This window comes from Anopheles funestus, chromosome 3RL, assembly GCF_943734845.2.
Source record: "Anopheles funestus chromosome 3RL, idAnoFuneDA-416_04, whole genome shotgun sequence".
In the NCBI taxonomy this organism is placed as follows: domain Eukaryota; kingdom Metazoa; phylum Arthropoda; class Insecta; order Diptera; family Culicidae; genus Anopheles; species Anopheles funestus.
The window spans coordinates 71,684,501-71,709,976 of record NC_064599.1 but is presented as its reverse complement, the minus strand read 5'-3'; the positions used below and the strand labels follow the sequence as shown (position 1 = coordinate 71,709,976).

The window sequence follows — 25,476 nt, the reverse complement described above, 5'->3', positions numbered from 1 at the left end:
TTCGATTTCGTATTTTTTTGAGGTGGGATGAATATAAGAAAAGTATGCCCGATTGAAGTGGGATTTGGCAAAAGTTTCGTTGCAGTAGCGAACTAGCTTATCCGCTTCACAGTGTGAGTGTAAGTCGATACGGTTGTGAAGGTTGGTATCAAAAAGGCATATCACAAGGATTCACTGCTCAATTCAAGTTTACTGTTTGATGGAAAAACTATTGATAGACTGTACGCTGTTTTGGGTGGGAGAAAAAAGTTGTTTCATGCATGGGTGGCCAATAAATTCCAGATGAAGAAATTCGTACGTGCATGAAATCAATTTTTATATACCTTAAAGTTTTTTTTCATTTAAAAAAAAGTTTTAAATAGTGTTGGAGGAATCTGATTCAGATTCTCTCTCTCTCTGTCTCTCTCTCTCTCTTGTTGGCTTTTAACGACCACTAAGGTCACCGGCCTTTTCTGGCATGAATCTTCGAGGATTCATGAATCTTTTTGGAGTCGATTCATGAATTGAATGACTCTTCACTGCAGATTCATATGAATGACTCCTCATTGCAGATTCATATGAATGACTATTTCCAGAAGATTCATTAAGCAAAACACTAGCTTCAAAGTCTTCGTTTTGGTTTTTTCTTCCATTCACAAATTTCGAATTAATTCGAAATTTCGAAAAAAAACTAAAATTCAGATTTCCTTAACAGTGGTTTTCACTCTACTTGCCGTCAGTTCAGTTTAACCTGTAGTGCAACGATACCATGATATTATTATACATTATGTTTGTGGTATGAGATTGTACTTAGCACACGATCATGGTGAATATAATTTTTGCTCTTCCTTCATTCAACGCCAACGTGAGCGAATCAAACGCTTTCCATCCTTTGGTAAGTGGATGGGTGCGAATAACAATCGTAAATGAAGCTCTTTCGTTCAAGGATAAATTCTTACCATTGGCTGAAAGTGGGCAGACAGGACCTGTGTGAACTCGACGCCAAGTGCCTATGAAAGAAGAAAGTCGATCGGAATGAGCCGGTCGAACCGGATGAAATTCTTAAAGGTGTTGAAGTTTCCTCTTTGCATCCTTTTAGCAACCGGCGGAATTGCCCCGGTTTTACCATCGGTTCTCATACATTTTAATTCACCGCACCATTCGCCAGGTTGAATTTTCTTTTGCGATGTCTTGCTTTGGAGTTTAGACAAAAGGTAGTAATATAAAAAATGGCAGCATTTTTACAAATCTTTACATTGCTTGCTTAACAACCGCTAGAGTTATTGTAGGTATTTAGGGTTTTTTCTCTCTCTCTCAATATTTAGAAATACGTTTTCACCCCTTCCCGTTGGGAGCGAAAAATATGCCTCACCCCATAACGGTTTGCTGCTAAGACTAAAGGGAAATGTAAGCCACTTCACCGAGATTGAAAAACCGGGTCCGAAGTTTGTGGGACGACTATAGTATGGAAAAATAAAACATGAAACCGGAAATTACCCCATCTCATTTCTATCATCATATTTTTTACCGTTCCCGTGTCAGAAAAACGCACCGTGATAGCTTTTCCCTCCGCATACCGCTTGGCTTTCTGAGACAAAAAGAAAAAAAAATACCATCCGTTCATATCGTACACCGGGTAACGCGAAGCGTTAGGGGTAAATTTTTCATCCCTTACAGCTTTAAAATCGGATGGGTGGAATCGGGTAGAAATGAAGAAAAACGACCCATCTTCTTGCACAGTATCAAAACCCCCAGCAGAAAGCGGGGAGAAAAGAACCGTTGGGAAGATGAACAAGGGTTATGCGAGGAAGAGAAAGGTGAGCGAGAGGGAGGGATAGGGGGTGAAAAAAGCCTCCACTGTCTCAAATTCCCGGGCCAATCCATTTACCGAGATTTCGAGTCGATTTTCTTCCGATTGCGTTTGTGGCGTATTTCCGGGCCAATTTTCCCCTTTGGCGGGCAATGGGAATGTTTCTTGCATATTTTTTTCTTCGTTCATAGTCGTACACGATGCTAACAACTTACTTTAAGGGTTGCGGTTTTAACGCTCGACTGGGGTTGGGAATTTTGCGTGGGTTTTTTCCATTGTTTGTTTTCTTTTTATTTTGTGTCTGATTATGACAAATGTGTGCCCGGGGAGCTTTGCTACAGGTGTGTAAAAGCACGATTTACGGCAAACCCTAATGGCAATTGTTAGCGAATCGGGACGAATTTGTAAGTGTTATATTGATTCGATGCATAACACGCCGAATGGAACGAACTGTTTCGCTTATGCATGGTGTAAATATAAATTAACTCATGTTTTTGATAACGTATACAATAATGGAATATGATTGATTTTTGTTACAATACTGATAAAGTGTAAAAATAGTTATAAAATCTACTGAAATAATTTCATTTTTCAAAAGCAAAGAAAAAACGGAAAAATCGAGACTTCCATCGATAATGGCCACTTGAAAGTTGGAAAAAACTTTTTCGTCTGCAAAGTTTTGTACAAACTTTTTCTTCCGTTTAGCAGCAATGAAAAAGCCATGCAAACATGTCCCTGGAAAATTCAAACAGTTCATGTAGGAATGAAATAAAATACAACTCAGACAGGTTTATTTGCTTTTCTTCTCTTGTCTAGAGAAGGAGCAAAGCAACTGCATAATAATAAAATACAAAGAGGTTTCCTTACAATCAATAAGGTTCGTTGTTATAGAGGAATCAGTCCTTTCAGACCTTTCAGAATATATTCTTTTGTTTTCATCTTTAGCCATGTAGCGTTCTCGTATCGTCGCGTTGCTCGATCTCGTATTTATTTTACAGACCGATTGAGTTTTTTTAATTAAATAGTTACATGAGCCGTGCTTACTCTGTCACTTTCATTGATTTCAAATAATAGAACTCAATTTCAAGCCACGAATTCTTGTGGGAAAAAGTTAGCTTAGAGTCAAACCTTAGTATCTCTCGTTTGATAGTTGGTTTGTACAATGTACATTGTGGATCGTCGCAGAATTGATCTTGCAAGCCAAACACACATGATGCTGAAATGCACTGGCCATTGCAAAACATTTTATGTTTTCCTACGAGTTGGTAGATGAACACAGTTGTATGGTACAAAGCGGGATTGCTGCGAAAATTGAAACTATCAAAATGTACTTTAAAGCTTATTTGACAGCTTTATAGTGTGTGAGAACGAATGCAAGGAGTGTGTGTGTAAGTGATAAAAATGGATACAGGTACGTGAAAGCCCGTAAATAAATCGAACACATGGAGACGCATGGTACTTTGTACAATCGAATACGATGGAGGCGCCTGGTGTTCCATGCCGCGAATACGATGGAGGCGCCTGGTGCTCCGTGCCACGAATACGATGGAGACGCATGGTAGTTCAGCACACATATGAGAAACACTTTACCAACGTGAACTGTACGTTAAAATATCGTCTGTGGGGATCGGAATTATGAAGACCAGCTATAAACGCTGGTAGAATTGTAGTTATGATTTCGATCAGCAAACAATTTAACACCATCGGCTGGCTCTCGGTTTCACGTTTAGCAAAGGTAAGGCGAGACAATTTAGTATGTAGGTATATTTCACATTGCTTACTTAAAGGATTCGATTTGCATTTTTCGCATTTTTCTTGCAAGTACTAGCAAACTATGCAAGTCACAAAAAAGGAAAAGAAAATCTTTCCACCCAGTACATGGCACATTGTTTGTCATATTCCCACTGCAACCAGCAAGCGGTCAAAGACAACAAAGTTTTGCACACTCTGCACTGACTTAAGAATGAAGCAACTCGTCTGACCTGGGCACGGAATTCACCACGGTGCATGAAGGGACAAAAAGTGGCATACTACTGTGTTGTGTAAAGCAAGAGCTATGTAAAGTAGTGATTTATTCAAGATTTTATTATTTGCTTTATTCGTTTCCATGCTTCTCCCCGGGACGACTCCCACGAGGTTTTTGTGAAAGAATGGGGAGGGGAGGATTTTTCTTTTGCCTTCTCTTTTGCTAGTAAAACTTTCCATTTGCACAAGGTGCGGGAGCGAAAAAAAAAGCACCGCCTTTCAACGCGGTAGTGTCGTTGTGAATTTTATTTTGTTTGAAAGGCTCAGCACGATGGAGAATCTTTTGCAACCCTTGAAGTTGTAGGTTGTGGCAAGGTTTCTTCATACTTGTCGGGCTGTTTCTTGTAAGATGTTGTTTGTTTTGAAGGCTTTATCCGGCGTTGAGCGTTTGGAAGCAGAACGATGGAACTATGCAATGGATGCTGACATTTGCGAGCCGGGTTAAACCCAACCCCCCCGGGTGGCCTAGTGTAGCACATTGTGGCTGGCTGCATGACTCACCGGGAGTCGCATTTTATTAGCGATACTTACTTTTTATACTTTCGCTAGCACGTGAAGCTTCATATCAAATTTACAGACAGATAAACTGCACGAAAGTTTACCGTGGGAATAATAAAGCTTTTTTTAAATGTTTATATTTATATATCTATAACCAACAATAAGTAGGTGTTTTTTTTTACAGAAACATGACTCATTTACAAAGTAATGCAATGTTTTGCAAGGGTTTTTCCAATTTTTTTTGCCTTATTCGCAAAGAACAAACAATTTCCGTATTATTTAACAAAAGGTTTATTTTTCTTTCTCTTGCTTTTGACAGCTCTTTGATAGGTCTTGGTCAAGGTCAAGGTTAATACATTTTAAATATCTACAAATTTAATGTATTTATTTATTCTTTTTATATCCAAAAGCAACATAACTTTACTATTCTAGTATTAACTTTACTACAATTCTCACCATTAAAGCAAAGAAATTCAATGTCTAGAAATTGTTACATAAATCAAACATCCAATTCCTACGTCCGACCCCAAAGGACGGTTAGAGGCATGATTTCAATTTGATGCACAGTTTATTTTCCATTTTCCATTCCATCCCAGCCGTATAGTTTGCAAGGTTTATCGATACCTTTCCCCAAAGGGGCCAGAAACTATTGCAACCAAATCATCGTAACCATCGGGTGGGGGGGGAGGAGGCTATTGGTGGAAAATAGCAAACGAGGACGAAGAGCAACTATACGATGTATTTATCGGTTTTGTTTTATCTTTCAATCGATCGATTGCTCGGAGGGATCGTCGAACGGATTTCGTCGACACTTCGGCAGCTCCCCCTGTAACTTGTAGCAAGGAACCGGAAAATAAATGGTCCACCCAGGGCCACATGTCAACACCGAAAGGCTGAGAGATAGGTGTAATCATTAAGCTTTCAAGTGCTGTTGGTTTAGCTGGCAGCCAGAAGGTATATAGGCGAGTGCAAAAGGAAACGTTCCACAAAACCGATTTCACTTTGCCGACTTTCTTCGGTCAAACGGGTTGTCGATTATCGTTGGATTCATGTCAGTTCGTTTCGATGTGTTCGTGTGTGATTGGTATTGAATATTCCCATTTACCATTTTCAAGCTTATGGTTGACAAATTTAAAACATCCTTCTCCATCTCTAGAGCAGTGTAGAATCGTTTGAGCGAAAAAGCATAGTAAAATCCAAGTTGTACAAGTTCCATTCGAGCTGTGTGATATCAGTTGTATGCACACTCGATCCGATGCACTTTCATCTAGGCAAGGTTCTTGATGAGTTTCTGTGTGTGTGTGTTTGGGTAAATAAAAAAGTTGGTATGTCAACAAGATCGTCAAGCTGCTTTTTGTGGGAAATAATTTCTTGCACGTCCCATGACCGAACGAGCACAACGATCCACACACACACATCAATCGTTCTTACGTGAGGAATACCGAACGGACACTAATGCCGCTTGATCCGGAGCTGAAAGACGTATCGCAAAATAAATACCGAATTGTTGTTGGTAGAGAATATTTAGCTAAAACCGAATTGAAATAAATTACGGAAGGTATTGAGCCGGATCGAGTTGTGCATACAAGGCACTATTGCTTGTTAGTCGTTGCTGGAAATGCGGGAAATGCAGGAAGGATGAGTCAACACCGCTTGGCATATGTTTCAGTTTCAATGTTATCATTCCAATTCGTCTACCCTAGCTTCTTCCCCAGCCAGTCACGTGCGGGGAAAAGCTGTAGAATGCAAATGAGCGATTTGCTGATGCGAAGCACAGCTCAGTCGGGTTTTGATCGGGTTCAATCGCCAATTTCTCGTTAAGCAAAGCACCAAGCGCTGTAATGGTACGTGATGGTAGCGTGCTGTGGCTTTGATAGTATAAGAAAATTCGTTGTTAAACAGTGAAGCAATTGGAAATTCTGCATCGAAACGTACCGAAAAAAACTCCATCTTCATCAAAAGCTTAACCGAAAGACTTTGATATGAATGTTTTGTTCTTTTCAGTTTTTTTGGGCGAAAACATAAATAGTCTCTGTACGAGATGTATCAACATCAGCAGACGCATCTACCAAAAAATAACCCCGTCGTACATGGGGTATGTGATTTGTATGCAAATATCTACTAACCGAAACCATCTTTTTGGGGGGCAAATAAACAAGATGCAAAACGAACGAAACTTTCTCATTGTGAATTGCAAAAAAAAGTTAAGAGCAACGACATGGTTTCACCAAGAAGAAAACTTCGTAACTCTCTTCTTGGAAGGTTGGATTACAGACCGTACCATGGCCCAAAAACCAAATGGTTAGTTTGAAAAGTAAGATTCCACCACTTGGTCAGCAAAAACCGTCCAATAGCTGTTCGAGGGAGGTTTTTTGTGTAACAGTGCAGAAAATTACCAGCTTCAGATCGATGCAAAAATACGGTTCCACCGATGGATCTGATCTGCTGACAATGCTGATGCCTTTTACTGGACCATAAAACAAGCTTCCAGCGTCTTGGTCAAACTTTTCCGAGCGATTTGGAAGATTTTTGCCAACGACACCACCTCCAGTACGTGGCCACGAAATTCGTATGTGCAATTGATGGCAAAGCAATCAGAAAACGTCACCGGAAACTGCTTATCATGGGGAAGAGGGTTTTTTTTAGCAAGATTGAGACCGAACTGCCTTTAACTTTACCAGCGAGAAGAAGTGTGTCATTAAGAAACATAACAAGCAAAACATCGAAAATGAAACGACTTCCCTGTATCAGTTCTTTGCGTAGGCGTGTGTGTGTACGTGTGTGAATTTGTGTGAAAGAGAAGAACGATAGTTTGAGGGGGGGGGCAAAAAACCCGAATGCCATGCAGCAGAAGAGAACACAAATGTGCACAAAAATAAAATCCCATACATAATCCTTAAGATATCAAGCAAACTATCAGACTCCCAGCAATGCCAGCAGCGCTGCAGCTTCATTTCCGATCTTCCTTGTATTGGGGGGTTATGAAGGTGGGAGGTGGTGGGGGAAAGAGGGGAGAGGGGTTGAGCATAAAGTGACGCTGCTGCATAGCTGCATAATGACTGCAGTTGGTGCAGAAGTGATTGCATACAGCCTGCTCTGCTACCAGTTCGAACCATTCTCGGGATGTGTGCCAGCGGTGACATTTGTGATGAACTGAGCAGCTGTTACCCACATTCAACGGTAGAACTGTACCATCTTCCTATCTTCGGCTCTTTGGACAGTTCTCAATTAGCTGACAAAACTTCACAACCGTGCAATATTTATGAAGAAATGAAATACAGCATATCTTGGCAGACGGTTTGGTCCACGCCAGTCGTCATCATATTGAATGCTTCTCGGTGTGTTTTCGTAATAAAAACCGGCTTGCTTGCCCTAAAGGTTGTTTTGCTGTGGATGGCTGAGGAGAACGTCCGGACGAAAGGACACTCTATTACGATAAAGCTACTGCTAAAGCCATCGTGTTTTTTCCCCCTAATGTCAAGCTTGTTGCACGATGGTTTAAAGCAAGAGGGGAAGGATCACGAACAGAGGTGCCTGCTGGCCATACGAAAAGCATCTGCATCGGTACGGAACAGGAAAGGGATAGTTTTGCGCTTGGTGATATTTTTACTATCGTTTTGTAGTATTATTGAAACTAGACGTGCATCTGAATCTAGCAAAAGCTGTGTCGGTTGCGAGATGGACTTTACTTGTTTTGACCACAGAACCCGCCTGCACTGGAATGGCGTAAGTAGCAATAAATATTTATAATGGTACATTCAACAAGCGTAAATGTAAACCGGAACCGAATGTTGGTCCGAATGTAGATTGAAGAGGATCAGCGGTAAACTTCAGCCATAGATACTAGTGCATTTGTTTCCACTTTTTTTTGTTGAACTAGAAAATGTTTTAAATAGAGTATTGGAGTTATGCTTGCTTACATTCGTTTTCGAAACGATCGTTACTCGTTTATGTTCATTTTGGTTCATTTTCAAATACAATGAGTATAAATTAGTTTTATAAACAAAACCAGATGTTTAAGCTGTGTAGTGTGTGCCCTAGAGTTAAAGTTTTTGTTATTTATTTATGTTTTATTTAATTTTTAATTCAATTTAGTTGATAATTTACTATTTTTTACTTATTATTTATGTGGATGTGTTAGAAAAAAAAGTAATCTGGCTACCGTCCGTTTTGTCAAATGGATAAGAGTGTGTGAGTGAACAATGGAGGGGACTCGATGTGTGACAGGAGCTCAAGAAAACAGTTGCAAGAACGGCCACACGACAGGACCGAATATCAAATCCCATCCGGACCTTGTCCTCCCGTAGTAAGGACTGGCCATCCGGCTAAAAATAAGTTTAGTAAGCCAGAAATGACCAGTATGACCTTAAGTGTCGTTAACCCAAGAAGAGGGAGAGAGAGAGAAAAGGAATTTATAATTTTTAATAATTTAAAAAGTACAAAGAGTGTTATTCCATGAACCGGACTAGGAAAAAATGTGGCTTTATAGTAATGTTAAAATTCATAAAATCGTCAATAAATAGTATAAACCGCTATTTCAAGACTTTCTTAGTAAAGTTTAGAATGGACTAATGAAAAAAAAATTGAAAAAAGTCTAGTGAAGTTAAAAAAGGACTTATTATTCAAGTTATGTTTATTTGTGTATATTATTCCATGTCCTGATGACAAACGATCATACTATCCTGAAAAAAATATCCTTTGGAATCTGGTAGAAAAACCACTCGTATATCGAACCAATAAATTTGCTCGAAATGAACGAATGTAATGAACTATATTTTCTCTGCTTTATAGATAAATATGTTGATAAAGTTTGTAAAAATTTTAACAGGAATGATTGTGTTTAATACCGAATATGCCCGGGTTAAGGCAAACGACAAGGAGGAAATGCCTTTTGAGGAAAATTCTAATTACTTCAGCCTTATGCGGCTGACAATTCGGCTGAAGCCGTGATCATGTAAAATAAATAAAAAATAAAATAAATAATTGTGTTTAATTTTAAATTTAAAATAGACACAAAAAAAGATTAAAGCTGTGTACATTAGAGCTTCTCTTGGGTCGTGGATGAAAAGAGGAGGAAAAGGCGCAAATGTAAGATTTGAACGAAAATTCAAACTTTTCCAAACGTTCAAAAATTTTAGAAGGAGTTTTACAGGTAAGTAAGAAATTAAATTTCTAATGCTTTTTAATTGCAAAAATGTGGTACTAAAAATTTCAAACAAATCCCCACGTTTTGCAGCTGTGTGTTGCTTTTAGTTTAAATTTTTTTCACTTACCGGGATCGTGGTATTTGAGATTCCGTGCCAAATGTGTCAGTTGCAGAGGGATGTAACGCGTATCGGCCCGTGGAGGGCTGCGCGGTGCAACGCCCGGTGGTGAGGAAGCGTTCGGACCGAGGGGACACAGGAAGGCTCGCTGCAGTTCCCAGCCCACCTCCGAGATGATGCTTGCCTTCCGGAAGTAGGGTGTGACTTCACGCAGGAATTTCACTGTAAAAAACGAGAGAAAGCGTTATGATAAATTTATGTGTAATCGGTAGAGTAATACCAGAGAAGGTCGAAAGGATCGAACGTTAAGTTGTAGAGAAGAGAAAGTGAAAAAAAAACCGAGCGGCGATGGGTGAAATGAACGGAAGCGGAAGGTTTTATCAACCCTTTTTCTTCATCACTGACCACGGGTTAATGTTACTGCTCGCGAAACGAGCGTAACGTTGAAGTAAATGAGAGGCAAAGGGGCACACAGTGGTAGGGAAAAAGGTTGCCTACTATGAGCTATTACCGTAGCTTGTGAGTTTTAGTGAACGTGTGTGTGTGTGTGTGTGTGTGTGTGTGTGTGTGTGTGTGTGAAGAAGAAGCTTACAGTCAATAAAAAGCGATTGAAGTACATTTACTAAAGAGCCCAGGAATTGATGATGATGATGATGATGAGCTCGGCAAAGATCGTTAGCATTATTTATTTCGGTCCAATGTTCACTCTTTTTTTTGTTGGCTCGTTACATTTCCCTTCTTTTGTTGCAGCTTTATTACAGCAAAAAACCCTTTTTGAAGAAAAATCTTCCCAATTTTTTTCATCCCACCATTTAATCCACCGCTTCATAATGTCCAAATATACTGCAATATATACATGGGGCAGATGTGTGAAAGCTGCATTATCGGATGCATAAAGCGCAGTGACCTTTTGCAAGTCCTTTCTGACGCAATAGCAAATGTGGTGCAACGGATTCAACAAAAGCATCGGAACAAGCCCCCGAAACACGTGTGCCCTTCGTATGCTGTGTCAAGCATAAATGTGCATGGCACTGTAAAATCGGAGATAAGTGTGCTTTTTGTCATGGATCAGTTAATTCCCCTTTACCATTTTGCCTTTCCATTTCAACATGAACCGTATGCATTTTAGTTCGTTGCTGAACTCGTTTTCTACTGTTTGAAGTTTAGTTTTCCTTTGTGGTGTAGGTTTAAGGATTCTTATTTACTTCGCATTAGAACGCTGAGATCTTGCTTCGGTCGGTTTAACCCGTGAGATGAAGGGAGGAAGAAGCAAAATTGATGCAAAAAGCTTCAAAATATTGCTGGTTCAAGCTTAAACTCAAATGGAGGCGAAGCACCGCCCAACGTTATGAGTCTCAAGCAGCTTTCAACGGTCCCGCATGTGTGATCATTTAACACCGAACACTGAGCATGAAAAAGATTATCTATACATTTTTTACTCTTACTGTAACTTACACTAATGAGAACATTTTACTGCCTAATAGCTGCTTTTTAAAAAACACAAAAAAGCCAGGAAAACTTGGATTGGAATTCCACTTTGTGCAGTGTGAGTTTTCACCTTTTCAACTTTCCGCGCGGAACTTGCACCATACGAAAGGATACGTCGAACGTTCGAGAGAGATAACATGGTTAATGATGTGTGTAATTTAATTAAAAATCTCAAATGTTTTCCAAGAAGAATAATTATACATTTGGGATCATTATTGGAAATTTAAATTCATATTATTTTTAATTAATCTTATTTAATTATTAGCTAAACTTGAAACACCAAGAATGACAGCTGAGAAGGGCTCTTCAATTCCGAGTTATGAATTTAATCGATTTTATTGATATAATTTTACTAACATTGTAATATTAAATATGATTATTCATCATTAGAGGAAGATGCTTAGAAGCATTTTTGGCCCCGTATGTATGGAAGAACAATGGAGGAGGCGCTACAATGACAAGCTCTTTGAGCTGTACGACGAAGTCACTATCGTAAAGCAAATTGAACTCGCCGGCTCCTGTGGACTGGAGATGTCATTCAAATGACACCAGAATACCTAGCCTGCAAAGCCCTTTTAGTTCGTAGGCTTTAGGATTAAGATTGGATGACAACGGCGTTAGACCGTAAGCGGTTTTGAGGACTCCTGCAGCAGGGCAAGACCACGAAGCACATGTAGCGCCTGTTTACAGCAACAATGAATTATTATGAACTATTTCGAATGTGTGAATAACTGCTGAAAATAAAAATAGGTAGCCAGAAACATGGACTCAAAGCACATCGTCAAAAGACACTCTTGAGGTGTGAGGCCATGACAGTTGAGTCTTTTCCTCAAAAACTTCCTAAGTCACTCTAATTCCGCAAAAAACAAATTACTCAAAACCAAAGCCTTAGTTGTCTTTTGAGGTATTCCTCATATTATTGCTTCTTCTCTTTTTGTCAGCGACAACAAACAGTTTTTACAAATGCTATATATTTCATATACAGTGGAGCGCCGATTATCCGAATACCTTTTATCCGGCTGTCCCATTATCCGTGCAGCTCGGAAATGAAAGTTTCAAAGGCGAATTGACATATTAACTGCAAACCGGTGATGGCAAGAAATAAAAACCTCAATAGACAATGATACAATTTGCTCAAAAGTTTTATTTTGTAAAGTGCACCTAAGAAAATTAACATATAGCTTTAGAAAAAAAGTATACCAATTACATACTTAACAATAAAAATAGTTGTGTCTATTATCCGTGATATTCGCTTATCCGGCAGGGGCCGAGTCCCGAAGAGCACGGATTATCGGCGCTCTACTATATATATAATCTTTATAATCTCTTAAAATTATGAATCGTGAGTGAATGAAGGTTTTGAGTTCTGAGAAAATCCTAAGCCGTCTTGACACTCGCGGCCTTAATCTCTATTCAGACGACGTGAAATATGATTTCACAAATATGTTAATCTATGCTAGATCTAAATAAATTATGACCATACCTCGCTATGATTTATTCCCATTGTGCTGAATCGGACAAAATGGTAGCGCGTGCTACACGACGCACCTCAATGCACAATTGTCTAAATGGAGAATTACAATTTTCTCAATCACGATAACTGACGCGTTATGTCTATTGTATCGAATCTTGTTGTTCACTCCACACACACAGTCCATCCAATCTATTCAAGTAAATCGTAATCATCACATCAACTGTCCGTGGGTAACGGTTTAATGAAATGCATAGGAAAATTTATTGTACATTTATTTATCTTTTCCCCCGATGTTTGATGCACTGTCAAAGCATGCATACGTTATCGTTTTCTGTGCAAATCCCGCAGTGATGCTACAGTACCTACAGAGTAGAAGCCTCATAGAGCTTTTCAATCTTCTCGAAACACTCTAAACAAACACACATACCTACGGCCAAACAAGCGTTCGTTCCAATCATTTAGAGTAAACATATCTATGAAAGCACATCTTACCAGCAACAGTGCATACGAGTGGACGATAAAATACACACGAACTTCTCACTGAGGCTCATGTTGCAGAAATTTATGTGCACTGCAATTAGATGGTCGTGTGGAAATAGGATGCCGGGAAGATGTTTGTGAGTTTGCTGTTGTTTAATATCTTTACATGGGGTCATTTTCATCTGAATGTTTGCCCCATGTAGGAGCATCGTATTTCGAAGAAGGACGAACAGTCCGAACCATCTAGGGAATCGTTAGAAGTGCACATAATCGTAAGATTCTTCCCGGAATACCTGGAAGGGTACCCCACGACTCCGTGGTCCGGAAGGTCAAATAAGTGAGTACGTTTTCAATTACACCGCAATATTATTAGAATTGGTCGTAAGTGACCGGTGTATGGTTTCTATTTTCTAATCCGTGAATCGATTCATCTCATCCCATGCTGGTGAGTGTGCTCGACGGCTTGCGAACAGGAAACTTTGAGTTATTACATTGGGCTCTGCGGTTGCATGCTGCAGTAATTTTGCTGCTAGGAAAATTCTGCAGAAGCAGCACAAAATGTGCAGAAGCCTTTGTGTCTTTTGGATACAGATATTTGTCATTAAATTAAAACATCAGTATTGGAAAATTGATTTAAGAACAATTTACTCTTCATCTGTGGATTTTTTTTTGCGACACAATCTGATCCTCTTTTCGAGAAGTTTTTCATCCGATCTGGGATGTTTTTTGGAAAATCACATAACAATAGCGTTGTCTATTGCTTTCATTCTACTAGCAAAACGATTTCAAACGAGCAACCCTTGAAAAAGCTCCAATCAGAGTTCAAAAAGCTTACGGTCCGTTTTTTTTCTTATTATTTTCTATAAAGGCTAAAGTTAAGCTCACTTCAGAATCTGTCAGACAGACAGCATTGTAAGATTTTTGTTTTCATTCCTGTGCAGCAATAGAAAATCTGATACACGACGAACAAAATGTTGAGCATCCTTGAGAACAGAAAGGAGGTCGACAGATTACGGCAGCGTTGTTTTGCAAGCGGACGTACGCTTTTAACTGTCATTTGATTACGTTGTTGTGAAGGTGAGTAGGATTGATTTCATCTTTGCGCTCTTTGTAGCTATGGAACTGATTTGCAAAAAAAAGGTTTTTGCAGGTATAGTAAACGTATCGAATAGTGAATCATATCGAATGGTATTAAATTTCGTTGGCTGAGAATTCCAATATACCATTCAATGCGTCATATCATGATGCCTTAAGCAAAAAGTTGTCAAAATCAAATGGAAACCCAATTTGTGAACTTTGGAACGTAGTGTTGTTGAATAGACGAAAAGTTTCTCTTTTCATTAATAACTTATTTTAATTAATTTCTTATCAAATCTTAAAACATATAAACCTGTTAAATAAGAAATAAAAACAAAAAGATAAATTGTATAACAAATATTTATAATTATAAATTATATCGACAAATGGTGTTTGACCACGCAATATTTTACAGTAAAGTTTCCCTAAGATAATTGTTAGATAATTTAATTTTTAAGATCTGTCAAATAATTAAACAAATTCAAACAATGAATTGATACAAGGTTGTGTCATGGTAAATAATAAAACGAAGCTTTTGATCTGCTGTTACATTAAACAATCATATCGGAATGATTTTAATAAAAAGAAATGCTGAAAATTAAAGGTTAAATTTTGTTTAATTTAAAATTTGTTTTGAAAAAAAAAACATTTATTTAAACCAAAAACCTTTTCATGTGTCAGACGGAAAGCTAGAATGGATGCATTATACGATTATTTGTAAACGTTTGAGTTTTTGAAAAACGTTTTAAATCCATACTAAGGCTAAAATTTAAGCAATGCGTACATGACATATTTTAATAAATTAATATTACGTATAATTATAAATTTGAATTAAAACACATAGTAGTGCCGGCAAGTGAATGCTCTTTTTTCCTGTACAATTATCCCAAAATGTATGTCCAAAAAGTTGCTCCATTTTCCTTTTGTTTTCCAGTGCATCCGACCATTGCAGCTACTGTAGTTGAATTGTAACTAAAACAATGGCCGTACCGAACAAAAGCGGCAAAATACACGCTCATTATTGCCCCGTTTACCAGGGTGCAAATACGAAAATGAAGAGTTAAGTCATAAATTTTGCCACCGCTGTTTATCGTCCGGTTCCGTTCCGGTGCGCTCCAGTTTTCCCAGTGGTTCAGGGTTTTGGGCTTACAGATAGAACCGATACCGTATAAGAAAACACGTTCCCCCTACACTACGCCAATGGTTAAGTTAAGTGCAATGTTACCTCCAAACCATAGAACTAACCTCAGCACTGTGGCTAATACACACTGTTTGTAAATTTGGCTGTAGTTGTTCTTCCCGGCCAAACCATTGTGCCCGGGTACATCGAAAAGGATACAGCACATCATTAAGAAGCATTGGAAACATCTTTCGGTGAGCCAGGTAGAAAGTAAAGGTAAAAACAAAAAATAGAACGAGACTAATAGTATGGAAGCAGTTTTAAAGACTTTAGAAGCGTTCGTTTTGAGGCTTTCGAACCGACTGTGGTTGGGAAGAAGTTGAAAAAAGCTCTTCCCGTTCCCGAACGATGGAATGGAAAATTGTTTCGCTTTGTAATAATACCGAACACATTAGCTTTCGGTAATGTTGCTAAAAATAGCACAGGTGAAGGAAGCGATTCAGTAACATCATCAGCATTATTTAGATAGGCTTTTAATATACAGCTTCAACACTAGAACTACCAAGCGTTTTAAGCGTTTTTTTTTGTTCGTGCTTATATTTTCAACAATTTCGAAGAGTTGGAGTGTATTTTATTGTTTATTGGAGATCTTACTAATATAATAACGATAATAACAAATAACAAAATAACAAATTCATGTTTCAACTGACTTAGGATTGTTTAACCCCAAAAACTAATGTGATGAAAATGAAGTCAAACTAACTGGTCCCGTAGTTCTACTGTAGAGACTAGCACTATTGACCCAAGATCTAAGAACTAACTAACTAACTAATTAACTAGTTAAGGACTTGAAGCGTGACAAAAAGCATTATTCAAGTTCTACCTCATGCTTTGCCTGTTTCTAGTCTAATCGTTGCAGTTCGAAGTTAATTTTAAATTCTTTGATGAAATATTCAGTCCTTTTGGGCTTAAGCAATGCTTAAGTGAATAACAGCAAAGAAGGGAAAGAAGTCTGTAGTCTTCAAAGCTTAAGCACTTAAGATTAAATTATACCCTTCCATAATTCGATTGTCCGCAGGAAGGCATCACATGCCAAGTTTACATGTTTACATAAAAAATAACCTTTTCGTTATATAATATAAGCAGTAGCTTTATTAAGAACCACACTTTTAGTTAAATTTTTATCAACAACACTTCACAGTTCATTGCAAATAACAAAAGCTGTGAAACAATTCCACCCTCACCTATGGGCCAGTGTTGTATCGTTTTTCCTCTGTGTTAGAAAAGGAAGAAATGGTAAAAATAGACAATCAAAACAACAAAAGGGTCACACTTGCCCGATAAGAGGGACACCGAAACCCGACACAACAAGTTGCTTGTTTACGCGGCGGCTTTTAAAGCAGCCGGAACGCCACGCCGTATGATGGGCCGTTTTCTTCCCAAAAAATCAAAATGATCGTCTAAGAAAGGACAAAAGCACTCAAGAAAAAAAGGAAAGCCCAATTATTTCCAGAAAACGGCCGAAAACAGCCCTGCTGCAGCTGAAACAGGGAGAACAATTCAGGGTCACAAAACAGGGTGAGTGTTGCAACACGATGGAAAAGCTTAGATTCGCTTCACTGCGACTTGCTAAAGTAGCGAAGGAAGAGGACTATTTTTTTTCTACTTTGCTCTGTTGTCACCCAAAAATGGCCAACCGTACCGTAAGAATAATGGCGTCCGAAATGCTTCGGTATTCGGTTACACAAAAGAAAGGCACCAAAGAAAGAAAAAAAAAACGTTGGGACACGACGCACGTACGGGTGATGGAAAACAAAGGAAAAACGACACTGACAAATTAATACAGAAACAACAGAAAGCTGAGAGCAAAAGCAGTGAGGGATGGGCAGTTTTCGGGTGCTGCCTTTGGTACGATTTCACCATTGCCTTGGCTTCGTTTTTCCAGGAATGTGTTGCCTCTCATCAGCACAAAATCGTGGAAGGATGGTTGGAAAAACTTGTTTCAGGAAACAAAAAAAAAACAAACAGAAAAATACTAGGAAGGAAAAGATGCCACCACGACAATCGAATTGCTTGTGCTTTTTTCTCCTTTATTTTTGCCTCCATTTTCATTCAACTTCCTTCAGGCGGTGTAGTTCAGCTGGCTCGCTCATTAGAAAAGGAAGATGGCATTTTCTACTTGCCATATCCACGGTCAGCCGTTGCTCGTTACCGCGCTTAGATAGAAGTTGTCCGTTGTCCCGATTGCGGCCAGATAACACCATACACAAAGGTTAATAGAAACGGCTTGCTTTCGGCACGGTTCGGATCGAGGGTTTGTGCACTTTTTTTATCGCTTTTCACCGTTGGGCTATTGCAAAACAGTTGTCCCAAAATGTTCTTGACTCTGGGGCGATCCTTTTGAACCGAAGGCACCTTTCATGTTTTCCGCTTCCGCAGAAGACATTTTCCCTGTCGGCGTCAGGGCAATGCAAAACGCGTTAAAAGAAACAATCCAGATCGGTGTAGAAGTACTGGGGAGGATTTTTTTTCTTTTTGTAATTTTGGTTCACTATTGAGGGTATTTTAAATGGAAATAGTGTCCGTTTTACTGTGCACTTACCACAACGCGGACGCAGCAAGGAATTCACCTTTAGGCGAATTCCTGTTCAATATGGAGGGTGTTTGTGTGCTAATATAATGGTTAAACATCTTATTTAACTTTTCCAATTGTTGCTTTTTGGGTAGAAGTTATTTTTTTTGGTTTTCGAGCAGAGATTGAACTAAATGGACAGTTCAATCTCTATTAATAAAGGTCTTATTATATGCACAATGCAATTGTTGAAGTAAATCAAAGTAAATTATCTGAAATAATTAAAGTAAATAATAAATTTAACTTATACATATGCTATAAATAATAACAAAAACTATACATAATTAAATAAGTACAACAAAATAATAGGAAATATTTAAAAAAATATTCAAAAAAGAAAGGAAAGAAATCGTAGAAAAGATAAAAAAGTAAATAAATAATTGAATTAAATAATTCATGAATAAATAAAAGAAATTAAAAAAAAGTAGTTGATTAAAGCATAAGTAATATAAGAAAAATTAAACAAACAAATGAATAATTAATGAAATTAGTTAAAAAATTAAATTAAAAAAACACAAAAAACATCCCAGCTTGGTCTTAAATAGTAAATGTGAGTTAAAAAAAACAGCCGAGTAAACAATGGCCAGATTCATGTTTTGTGTTATTTTTTGTTTGTTTCATTTTCTTCACACCCGGAAGCCAGAACCGTTGCGGGGCGCGTGTGCTTCCGGTAGATCGAATTTAATCCATCACTGTCGCCAACTGAGCTCCATTATGCTCGGGCACTCGATTCCACTCAATCGATGCTCCACACTGATGTGTGCGGTTGAGCTCGATGCTTCAACGCTACGTGAACAATCAGCATTGTTTCCAGTTTTGTAGTGGTAGCCTTTTAAAAGTATGTCGAAAACGGAAAGCGGACCTTCTGGAAGCGGAACCCAGAGGGGATGACGGGGGAGGGCATATTTTTAAAAATATTTTTCACACCCCACCCGTGAAGTGCTGTTCGGATGGCTCAAAATAAAAACCGAAACGCGCTTAATCCCTGTCACATGGGTGCAGCTTCCTGCTGGGAATTGAACTTACTTTTGCCAGCAGGAGCTCCTTTTTAATTATTTTGTATGCTCCAGTAAGTGATGCTGGTTGATGTATTTGAGCGAAAGATATCAGCACGATCGGTACCGCGAATTCGCCGGCTTTCCTATCAGGTGTCATTAATTTAACCAATGCTTCAGTTCAGTTCGTCACCGCACAAAAACAAAGCGGAACCAACCGGGACGATTCGGTAAGTGATGAGAACGAGCTTAACCGTCAATGCGTTGTGCCATTGCTTTTGTGACGGAAACAGTGCCATAAATGGAGGTGGTGCGTTAATTTACGCACACGAGCACATCTGCACAACTGTTGGGTGTCACCATTGGAGGGTTTCGTAAATAAAAGTTTCGTTATTTTGCTTCTGCTACTTGTTACGCAAGGTACAAGCATATCAAACGCTTTAAATTGGATCCTTTCATACACTCGAAATGTGCTTCAGGTTGAGGTAACACATGTGTCGTATTGTTATGGAAATTGCAAAGAAGCTCTTGACAGCTTAAAGCTTTACATTATACACTGGTGGAAATAAGTATAGGAAGTGAATTATTTTTATTATTTATTCATTGCCGCGTCACTTGTCACGTATCTTTTAAAACATTTTTAAAACAACTTGCACTATTAGCGTGTCTGCACGATGTGCGTTGAGACACGTTTTGTAGCTCGTACTTTTATTTTTGACAGTTCCAGCAAATTGGAATTAGATCATAAAGATGAAGGTTCATATTTAATTCCGATGTTATAATTACAGGGTAAATAAAATCCACAGATAAATGTAATTCTTCATATTTCAAGTATAGTTGTCATATTATTTAAAACTGATAATTGGCAATCATTAAATAAATAGATATAAAAAAAACTAAATATATAAAATCAATAATCGTATCTACATTTACTTTCCACAATAATCATTGATAACAATCGTTTATCATTTTTTCTGTCTTCTTCTTCATACAGTGGAGCAAAAGTGTAGATATAAAAATCGTAAATCCAAACAGAGAAGATTTTTTTAAGTAAATTTGTATAACATAAGATTTAAAAACTTGGGCGATAATAGCTTGAACAGTTTATCAACGGATTCCTTTGCTCTCTCTCTCTTCCATATTTGACGCTCTGTACATCAGGATGATCCTCTTTCTATGCACCTTTTTATCCTTTACCTACGTAACTCCTCATCACGAGACTAGAAAGCATATGTATGTCGTGAGCAAGACAACTTGGTCAATGTATATGTCGACGATATCTTCCTGGTGACTACGTCTCCCGAAAAAATCGAGCGGATCAGAGCGGCTATTGATGCTTCCGGTTTATGTTCCGGTACCAAAATCAACATTTGAAAACCCGAAGCACTTGACGTGGGACATGGTAAGATGCACAACACCATCACTCTTCCTTAGTTGAAGACAGTAGAAAAGTTGCGATTCCTTGAGAACCTCTTTACCACCAATGTTCGTGAAGCAGTGGGGCACAACTGAGAAATTGTTATCAACCAATTCTGACGTTAGGTCTGGCTTAATAGCATGAGACATCTGAGCCTCATGCAGGAGATAACCCTCCTGAAAGGTTTTCTCCTTGCCTAAGCTATTGTAGGTGTCGCTGACTATTGGTTCATTGCTGTGGCAAGAATCCCCACAACCGTGGAGGACTAAACCTGAATATTCCGGATATCACTACGCAGGCACTGATAACCATCAAGTATATCGCTGCAAAGAAGTGTGTGCCTGGTGGAGACTACATAACATTCAACATAACTTCCATCGATGTACCTAAGTCTTAGAAAGGTTCTCATTCAACTAACATATATCACGGATTCAATCCTCATCATTACCGCCCGAGCACTTCGTCGAATATGAGTCGGGAGACTCCCTAACTCTATGGTTCCCAAAAATAAGCTGGCGACTAGTTTGGGCCAACATCAGCTCTGGGTGACTTTATTCCATACAGAGATCCGTTCTGGCCCACAACAAGATAGCTCATGGAGAGCTAATGGCGAAAATAAATCGAGGATCATCAGCTTGCTCAGAATACTCCCAGGTGGATACATTGGAACATAAATTCCAGAGTGTCATCGGCCTGAAGTATTCTGCTGCAAGTAATCCACAACATCGATCCCTCGATGGTTATACCTTCATACTAGTATATTAGTAGTAGAAGTATTAGTAGAAGTATTAGTAGCGTATCCTAATCCTTCGTTTGGTATGTTGTGTTTCTTTGTTTCTTTGCATTATTCACATTCTTGGAAACAATATTCGTATGAACGATAAAGTAATTGGTAAATGTTCATGTTACTTTTAAATGTTTTTAAATGTTTTTGTTACTTTCCTTCCTTTTTTGTCTCCAAGTTCTCTTTCGTAAGATAGTATAAAAGTTTATTTGTGTTTCTTTTTTTTTAATACAAATATTTTATAAAAATAAAAATCAGTCGAATGATGTATTTAAAACCAAAGACAGGGTTGATTTTATTGCTTAGCGAATGGCAAGCACATTTTTGTAATTCCTTTAGATGCATTAATGAGATGCATATAATTCGATGAAATTTAACTCGAGTTAAGTTCATTAGGAAACGCTTACTCATGCAATGCACGTTTATTTCGCATACACGTGTTTTATTTACACGCATCAGGTATGGTCACATTGATGCGTGTCTGTGTGTATGCGTATTTAAGATTCCGGAAATGCCTTTACATGCAATGATAAACTCATCCTTCGCAATGGGTGAAGCCTTTCAGCTGCAATAACCACCCATTCCCAAGCTTTCCATGCTAAGTTCACCGGCAACTTAAATACAGCGAACGATAGACAGAGAATAATTGCGGTCTGCTGGGAATGGAATGGCCCCGGAAAATGAATGTGTGTTGGCTTGCAGGCAGCTATAGAAGATGGTTTCCGATTTCCTTCCCCAAAAACCTCGAAACCCCCAGTACCGAGTGGTAGCGAAATATGTAAATCACTTAACCCGTCGTACATCAAACCGACCGACCAAAATGGTTTGCAAAAGCACCATCGCAACAGTTCTCGCCCCACTGGGGATAAAAGGCACACGGTTTGTTGCCTGTTTCTTTTTTTTTCTTCTTCAAACATCGATCAAGAATAAACAACCGAAACAACCTTCGGGCAAGAAATTCCCATCCCGTAAGGAGTTTTACGTCCCTTGCCGAAAGCAATCGATGCAAAAACGGTTGGTCAGTACCGGGTTGGAAAAGGCAGCACAGCAAATCCCTCAATCCAGCTGCAAAACGGTGAGATTGTGAGTGTGATATGTATTCCGGAAGGTGTGAGTCTTGGTCTTAAGCTACTGCACGCCTATAAGGATAAGGAAGCGAACACAAGAGAACGGTACGAAAGGTTCATCAATTATCTTTCCGGATCCGTTCACTAGCCATGTAAAGCTTTGGTGTCTTAGCGAGATTTTAAGGAAAGGACCTTCTACGGGAGTTTCCTACCATGATGAAAGCGCTAGATTTGCTTGGGTATCATATTGAAAGACACTTGCCGACATAATGGATCTTGATTATTTGTTGTTTTTTTTTACTAAAAGACATAAAGCTTTTATTGATTGTCTTTAATATAGACAAAAAAACACCATTCAATAAAGAAAAAGCTCACCCATTACAACCACTCATATGTAATGATCAATCAATGAGGTAAAAGTGTCCAGTAAAATATGTATAACAGTTCACTTGGGGTAGCTAGACGGAATAACTGAAACGAATTCATCGTTACCAAGCTGCCATCACCCCCCCCCCCCCCAAAAAGGTGCTCCCCATCGAACAGCTGTCACAGCAAAACCATATCGTTGAAGTACTTGAATGGTCTGTGTGCTCGTGCACACAAATCGTGCAAGTACACACTTACTGAATGGTGAGGAATATTCATCATCGTGATTTATCCCATGTATGTCTCAAGAGATCACCGGTTCCGGTAAGAGGGTATCGTTCGTCGTACGATGCGTCTCTCGCAAAAGCGAAATAAAATGCTCCATTGCTTTGCAAATGTGGTGCTGGTGGTGCAGCTAGCGTACCGTTGTCCCGTTCCCAATCGTGACTTCTTGTAGATTGCGTGATTTCCCCATGGTACGACCACCGTAAACGACGAACATTCTGTACCGTTTTCATCCGTTTTTGCGCTCATACGGCTCTGTTAGGAGAATCATTGCTTCTCGTAGTATTGCCGGTGGAATACCGTACCCTAAGGTACCCTCTGTACACCCCCGGACGGACGGAATCCGTTTATGCTTGCGCTTGGGTACGTGTCGACAAGGGTACACTGTCCATGGGTACGGAAGTAACTGTCACTGTCGGTACGCTACAGAATAGCCTCACTCTGCGGGTGATGAAAGAATGATCTATTAAAGGGAAGGTAGGATGGTGGACCAAAAAAAAAAAAGATACCAAAAACCATGCTCACATGAGAAAGGTGTTCCCAACTGTAGTACCTTTTGCCGAATGTTCCAAATTAGAGACACTTTTCCTCTACGCCTTCGGGCATACTTCAAACCTATACGAGGCACTGAAAGTGACAGCTTCCAAGCGCGCAAAGCAGCTTTGACTTTTGCCAGCAGAATAGAACCTTCTTGCGCCTTCGTGAAAGGCGACTCCACTTGATAGCGTTCAACAGTATCTGCCCACTCATCCTCAAGACAATTGAAACCGTCAAGGAACACGAACTTCGGCCGGGGGGGCGGAAACAGACAACGCTTATAGGTGTGGAAATGATGCTTAGACGAGCGGACGATATTAAGGAATAAAAAAAAACACACACATACATACTCTCGCATAGAACTTCGTCCATGAGGGATGAAACCATGAGCTCTTATACACCAGGTACGTCCCGGTCTTGGACCATTTGATACACTCTATTTCTTACGGTGGAATCTGCATGATGATATATGTGCGAATTGCCCCGAACTTCACTCCAAACATAGTGTGAGGTGTTACGGTATTGGGCTGAATAGTTTCAAGGTTTTTCGACGAGAACCTTGGGGGTTGGGAGAAACACGGCATCCCAATAAAATGCCTTCTACCCGAATGCTTTTGTTCGTTGACTTTTGGAAAGAAGTTGTAAGACGATCTCACCGTGTAGTTTGCAAAGCTTCAGGCAAACTTTCATTCTACCTTCATCCATGCAACTCACCCTTAGCCCCAGTGGCGGATCAAGCTTGTCGGAGGCCCTAGGCGGAATGGTGATTGGGGCCCAAAAAAGTATAGTCGAACTGTCGTGAAACTGAATTTTGAAAAAAAAACCGAGAATTTAAATGATTTTAAAAGTGCTGACCGGGGGGGGGAGTCATTTTTGGAGGCCCCTACTGTACCTGCTCGGGGCCCCTACAACTCCGCAAACGATGATGAACGGGGGGGGGGGGGGGGGGGGGTGCTCAGTGACCGTTAGCCAAAACACACTCGCAAACCTGTGCATATGGTTTTCAAGGAAGAACAACCCATTCATAGCGCTGGGGCCTCGGCTGTGCATATGATTCCTTGGAAATCGTTCATTCTGGGTTTAAAGGGGCCCCTGGCAGGTCCACAAATTCACAACCTCGTCACCGCCGAACCTGTTATCCATATGATTCTTTGAAAAACGTTCGTTCGTAGTTTTAAAGGGGCCTCTGGTGTTCGAGTTCCATTAGTAGTAGATGAGCGGGGGGGGGGGGGGGTGCTTCTGTTCCGGTTCCGTTATGTATGAAATGTTCTGTTGTCTTTCAGGGCCCCTCCAAACGACGGGGCCCTAGGCGGCCGCCTACTCCGCCCACCGTTAGATCCGCTACTGCTTAGCCCTTAATCGTTGTGAAGGATGGAACACAGCACTGGGTGGATCATAAATTAAATCACACTCGTACGCTGGCTGTTTCTTTGTGGAGAGCTTCCAACCAGTGGATGGTCACGGTAAAACAAAGCTCACCCAAAACGGTGCACCATTATGGGACGGGGCTTCACTGTGGATATGGATGTGCGTGATTTGTCTCTCGGTGGCTTTCACCGGTCGGCATTGTCGTGAAGAACCTTTCACCAAATAACCTGGTGTGCGTGGTTTAATTATTCTCCAAAAACCTCCGGCACGACAAATAATGAATGATTTATGTGAGCGTTTTTGGGGTTTTGCTGAGGCTAGGACGATGTTATATGTATGAGGTGAGTGATTTTACAGCTATTGAATCATTTTTAAAGCTGCGTGAATAATTGAGATAAAAATCATAGACGGGTTTTCTAGCTCCTCTCAGTAAACTGCTGATGATGAAACCTTCAGAATAAACGGCAGAGTTTTTTTTGTGCCACTACTTAATAAGTACCCCATGATAGTCCGGTTTTCTACGAACGTTTCTTTATTATCCTTTGATCTTTAAATCTCTTTTTCCGTTAATACAAAGCTAACTCTTCTGAAGATCCAGAGTAGTAAACGGAAACTTAACCAACGGTAGCATCAGCAAGAGAAAGAACTATTTTTCTTGGAAGTACCATTGATTGGCATTCTCAAATTTTTCGTTTCATATCGTTGCTCAGGAATATATATTCTCTAAAATAAAACGAGAAGCAAAAATGTGAAAAGATCCTTTTTTACATCATTTGCACACCTCAATCAAAAACGTATCCGCTTGCTAGA

General features: G+C 39.4%; 1 protein-coding gene across 5 annotated transcripts in view; it reads right to left on the bottom strand.

The window, feature by feature from the left end:
* LOC125769360 (beta-1-syntrophin) overlaps positions 1-25,476 on the bottom strand; it is a 125,106-nt gene that overhangs the window by 22,828 nt on the left and 76,802 nt on the right. For all 5 annotated transcript variants that reach the window (XM_049438050.1, XM_049438054.1, XM_049438052.1 and 2 more), the window contains one exon: positions 9,586-9,798. In XM_049438050.1, coding sequence (XP_049294007.1) covers positions 9,586-9,798 — 213 coding nt within the window. The remainder of the gene's footprint in view (positions 1-9,585; positions 9,799-25,476) is intronic.